General features: G+C 43.9%; 1 protein-coding gene across 1 annotated transcript in view; it reads right to left on the bottom strand.

Annotated features, from left to right (window-relative positions):
* The window catches only part of LOC123963013 (olfactory receptor 2K2-like), a 3,039-nt gene extending 1,379 nt beyond the window's left edge, over window positions 1–1,660 (bottom strand). Inside the window, exons 1-2 of the mRNA XM_046039532.1 lie at window positions 1,257–1,660; window positions 189–415 (exon numbers count right to left, since the gene is read on the bottom strand). Of these exons, the coding sequence (XP_045895488.1) occupies window positions 189–415; window positions 1,257–1,660 (631 nt within the window). The remainder of the gene's footprint in view (window positions 1–188; window positions 416–1,256) is intronic.
* Between the last annotated feature and the right edge of the window lie 4,229 nt (window positions 1,661–5,889).

Genomic DNA, 5,889 nt, shown 5'->3' with positions numbered 1-5,889 from the left:
GGTATTTTACTTAAAGAAAGAAAAAGAAAGAAAGAAGTAAAAGAAGTGACAAAAAATAAAGACAAACTGTAATAAATGAATGTAATTACTTCTTCTTCCTTTCCCTGATTCAACATGATTGCCTGATTAAAAGGGCTAGTGTTCAACAACATACTGTATGTCTTTACATTCTAAACAAATGCACTGACCATAGATATCACTGATAGGGGTGGGACTGCAGGCCAGGCTCAGAATGGCACGGTTGCTGCTGTACACATGTTTGATGGTATTGCCACACAGCGGGACATTCATATGGAAGGAGAAGAGCACAGCAATACACAGCAGAGCGACGAACCAGGCCAGAGCACAGCAGGAGTGCAGCCGAGCTGATGTCATGATGCTGTGATACCTGAGTGGTTCGCACACCGCAATGTACCTGCAGAGAGGAGCACTGTTAGAGACATCAAAACCATCCTTAGCTTTTCCAAGTTTAACAGGATCAAAGCATCTCTAACTGCGGGTATCTGTTTCTGTATGCAAGAAAATAACCTAAAGTTGCTCTTATTTAGGCTTTGCTCACATACAGACCAGTTACACTTTATTGCAGCAAAATCAACAAAGAAGATGGCCAGACTGGTGGAGGATGGTTTTATATGAGAAAGCCAATCATGGCAAATTGAAGTAATTTATTTTCTCAAGGTTTCTCTAAAAATTATTTTTAAAAACCAAGAAGTACAGCACATGCAGCAAAGGTCTTTTCTTAACCCATTAATAACAATTCAAGGTCCAGTAACAGCACAACAATAACACCCAGTCTGACATAATAGTATACAGCTAAAATTAGAATTCTGAAACAGTAAAACAGATTAGTCTCTGAGTCAGTCTGTGCCATTTATGCATGACAGTAAAACTTCAATCTGTGACTATTTTTCTTGATGTGGTGCGTTTTGATGGCAAATTGAAGTAATTTAGTTTTGACTCAAGGTTTCTCTAAAAATCTACAAAGTGCCAACTTTGTAGAAATACGAAATACTGCTCTTATCCATAGATACAGTGTGGACTTGGGAAGAGGCCAAGAAGGATGATATGCAGCAAAGGTCCTTTCAAAACTCATCAATAACATTTCAAGGTCTAGTAACAGCACCAAAAATCCTTTAGTCTGACATGACAGTAAAGAGCCAACAGTAACAGTAAAACAGATTAGTCTCTGAGTCAGTCTGCATGACAGTAAAACTTCAATCTGTGACTATTTTTCTTGATGTGGTGCGTTTTGATACCTGTCATAGGCCATCGCTCCCAGAATAGTCTGCGCTGCAACACCGTATGTATGCAAACAGAAGGCCTGGGCGATGGCCGGGATGTAGGCGATCGTCTTCTGTCCTGTTAAGAACTGCACCATGAGGTGAGGCAACGCCGCAGTGGCCCCCAGCAGATCACACACTACCAGGTTTAGAACCATTACGAACATGGGTCTGTGGAGGTTCTTGTCTATGATAATGACGCACGCCACCATGCTATTCCCCAACAGCGTTACAAAGAAATTTAACAGAGCCAGGAAGAACAGGAAAGTGCCGTAGCCCGGTGGTACATCGAAGCCCTCCAACTCGAACACGATAGGCTGCTTGAGAGGAGTTGATATGTTCTCCATCCACCACAGTAAGGTTCTGTAAAAGACAAGCATATCTTAACCCACCAAACAGGTAATTTTTCTGACATCATGGATAGTGATAATAACTTTAGATTTACAACCACACGTCCAGTAAAGAATTGTTAAATACATAAATGTGAACAACCTGTGACATATGTCTTTCTTTGTGGTACCTACAGTAAAACAGACAAATAACACTTAATGAACAGGCATCTAAGAGCAATTCAATATTTCATCACACACGTATGAATAATAGAACTAAAGGTAATGTCTAATGATCACAAAGCTATAAAGGTTCTTGTAAATAGCCTGCTCTGCCCTACTGTCTTCTCATCAGAGCATTGACGATGCTCTGACTTGTCGAGGAGAGCGTGTTCTCTTTTTATGAATTTACATTGTGCTCTAAGCATCCATCAGCAACACAGATCCCTGCCCACAGTCACTGTTACCACAGAAACATCAAACATAAGACTTTAGTATTTAGTGTATGGTAGCACTGATGAGGTTTGGAAAAGGCGTCTGTTTTAATGACATTAAGTGGGCAGTAAGTCATTACTGAGTAAGTTGTTAGAATAATGTACTGTAAGAAATTACAATTAGCTACAAAGTCAGAAATGACATTACAGTTAAAGGATAATTTTAATTAATAAACCTGAGCCCTATTTCGGGAGGCACGGTGGTGCAGTGGTTAGAACTGTCGCTTCACAGCAAGAAGGTCGTGGGTTCAAACCCCAGTTGCCCATGTAAAGAGTTTGCATGTTCTCCCTCTGTCTGCGTGGGTTCTCTCCGACTCCAGCTTCCTCCCACCATCCAAAGACAAGGTTAATTGGTGACCCTAAATTGTCCTTGGTGTGCACATGAGTGGTTGTTCGTCTATGTGTGGCCCTGCAATGGACTGGCGACCTGTCCAGGGTGGACCCCACCTTTCACCCGATGCCAGCTGGGATAGGCCCTATTTTTACATACTTTGGGGTTGAAATGACTAGTAGGTACAAAAGGTTTTTGAATCGGTAGATGGCTTCAGCTGGCAAAAACTGTAGGGTCACGTTAAGCATTGAAGCACTTCTCTGCTTTTAGCACATCCATTTTAAGGCTTCTCCTTTCTCTCAACAGTTAAATGTGTATGAGCATCACTGTCCTCAGAGTCGACTTTTACAGTGACTAAGGAAACATTATGTCCTTTTCAGGGGGTTATTGAAAACCTGATTTTGTTTGCCATGTTGGAAACATGATGTAATCAGCAAAGTTCAGGGGCCAGCCCCAAACATATACATTCACCGGCCATTTTACTAGGCCCACCTTGTTAGTACCGAATTGGACCCCCTTTGCCTTCAGAACAGCCTTAATTCTTCATGGCATACTTTCAACAAAGTGTTGGAAACCTTCCTCAGAGACTTTGATCCATATTGACATGATAGCATCACGCAGTTGCTGCAGATTTGTCGGCTGCACATCCATGAAGAAAATCTCCCGTTTCAACACATCCCAAAGGTGCTCTATTGGACTGATATCTGGTGACTGTGGAGGCCATTGGAGTACAGTGAAGTCATTGTCATGTTGAAGAAACCAGTTTAAGATGATCAGAATCAGCTTTATAGCCAGGTATGTGTACACACACGAGGAATTTGACTCTGGATTGTACAATGCTCACGATGTGCTTGCTTATACAATAATACTATAACACAATAATACAGTAATAAAATCAAACACAGGCTACAGTATAGAGAACACATATTTATACAGTATATACACTGGAAACAAAAAAGACAGAATGAGACAATAGTGCATGCAAAGGATGCAGGACTAAATTATTATTACCATTACTGTTATTATTATTATTACGTAGATGTTGGAGGTGGATGAGATATACAGGTGCAACTTCACATACATACATACATATATACATGTACACAGTGTGATGAGTGCAAAGAATGGAATAAATAAGTATTATGTGCAAGTGTTATGTACTTGAGGTAGGTGGATTTGGTATACAGTATATACAATATGGAAAGTATAAACAGTTCTGAAATAGAGAATGATGAATAAATAAGTGGTAGTCAGTACACAGGTGCTGATTAGAGGCAGAGTTACTGGGTTATTGCACAGGAATTGTTCCTGACACTGTGAGTCAGAAATCAGCTGTTCATCAGAGTGATGTCTTGTGGGAAGAAACTGTTCCTGAGTCTGTTGGTTTTGGTGTACAGTGCTCTGTAGCGCCTACCAAAGGGAGAAGCTGGAACAGGTTGTGTCCGGGGTGAGATGGATCTCCAGTGATGTTTCCTGCCCGTTTCCTGAAACTGGGAATGTATAAGTCCTGAATGGAGGGCAGGTTGGCACCAATGATCTTTTCTGCAGTCCTGACTGTCCGTTGTAGTCTGCTCCTGTCCTTTTGGTGGCAGATCCAAAGTTTTGAGCGTGTTAAGCTCCAGGTTGTTCTGACCGCACCAGAGAGCCAGCTGATCAACCTCCCGTCTGTAGGCCGACTCATCACCGTCCCGAACTTCAGGAGTTTGACAGAGGGGTCTCCTGAGGTGCAGTCGTTGGTGTAGAAGGAGAAGAGCAAGGTGGAGAGCGCACACCCCTGGGGGGCACCAGTGATAATAGTACGGGTGCTGGATGTGATGTTTCCCAGCCTCACCTGCTGACTCCTGTCAGTCAGGAAGTCTGTGATCCACTGACAGGTGGAGGCTGGCACAGTGAGCTGGGTTAGTTTGGTGCTGAGGATGTCCGGGATGATGGTGTTGAATTGAGTACCAGCAGTGTTGGGTGATGGTCTCCTATAGTTAGTTAGTGTCTGCAGGCCTCTCCACACTGACGCAGGGTTACTGGTTGTGAAGCTGTTTCCTAGCTTTTCAGTGTAGCTTTTCCTCTTAGCTGCTTTGATCTCTTTAGTCAGTGTGTTCCTGGCCTGGTTATACAGAACTCTGTTCCCACTTCTGAAGGCCTCCTCTTTGGTCTAATGAAGCTGCCTGAGTTTTGCTGTGAACCAGGGTTTTTGGTTGTTAGTTCGTCCAGGTCAGTGGCTGCAGCCTCAAAAACACTCCAGTTAGTACAGTCAATGCAGGCCTGTAACTCCGGCTTTGACTTGTTGGTCCATCTTTTCACACTCTTTACAACAGGTTTAGCAGATTTCAGTTTCTGCCTGTATGTTGGGATAAGATGAACCAGAAGGCTGCACGGGGAACAGAGCGATAGGCGTCCTTTAATGTTGTGTAGTCTAGTGTGTTAGTGCCCCTGGTGGGACACTTAATATGCTGTCTGTACTTTGGAAGTTCATGGCTGAGGTTTGCTCTCTTGAAGTCCCCGAGAACATTGGGCAGGGAGTCTGGATGTTTTTTCTCCTCGTTAGTTATCTGGTCGGCCAGGTGTAGTAATGCCTCACTAACATAGGCCTGAGGTGGAATGTAAACAGCGACCAGAATAAACGAGGAAAACTCCTGTGGTGAACAAAAAGATTTACAGTTTATGAATAATGTCTCTGTGAGGGTTGCATGATTTCTTCAACACTGTGACATCTGTACACCAACCTTCATTTATGTAGAGACAGAGTCTGCCTCTCCTTATTTTTCTGGTGTATTATCCTGCTGGAAGTAGCCATCAGAAGATGGGTACACTGTGGTCATAAAGGGATGGACATGGTCAGCAACAACACTCAGGTAGGCTGTTGGGTTTAAACAATGCTCAGTTAGTACTAAGGGGCCCAAGGTGTGCCAAGAAAATATCCCCCACACCATTACACCACCACCACCACCACCACCAGCCTGAACCATTGATACATGCTTTCATGTTGTTTACACATAATTCTGAACCTACCCTCTGAATGTCGCAGCTGAAATCGAGACTCATCAGACCAGGCAACGTTTTTCCTTATTCTATTGTCCAGTGTTGGTGAGCCTTTGTGAAGGGCGGGGTGTGGACAATATGTCAAGGGGGGGCCCTCGCGCAGACGAGTGGCACCATTCACCCCGATCTGATTGCCCAGATCTGGTTCAGGTTCGGCGTGGCAGATGTGGATCTGTTTGGCAACTGAGTGCCCTGTGGTTTTCACTAAGCTCGTGGGACTACCCCCCTCTGGGGGTGGACGCCTTCGCGCTCCCCCTGTGGCCTCCTCGGCTGTTGTATGTTTTCTGCTACTTCTTAGCCTCTTGGACTGTCTAAAATTTTCATCCTTGGTGATTTTGATCCTGGTGGCTCCGGAGCACACGAGCGCATCCTGGTTTCCCTGATTCCAGGTGCTGCTGTTGTGTTGGCCGAGGGGGGTG

The sequence above is a fragment of the Micropterus dolomieu genome, linkage group LG23 (assembly GCF_021292245.1).
Source record: "Micropterus dolomieu isolate WLL.071019.BEF.003 ecotype Adirondacks linkage group LG23, ASM2129224v1, whole genome shotgun sequence".
In the NCBI taxonomy this organism is placed as follows: Eukaryota; Metazoa; Chordata; class Actinopteri; order Centrarchiformes; family Centrarchidae; genus Micropterus; species Micropterus dolomieu.
This window is presented reverse-complemented; position numbering and strand designations above follow the sequence as displayed.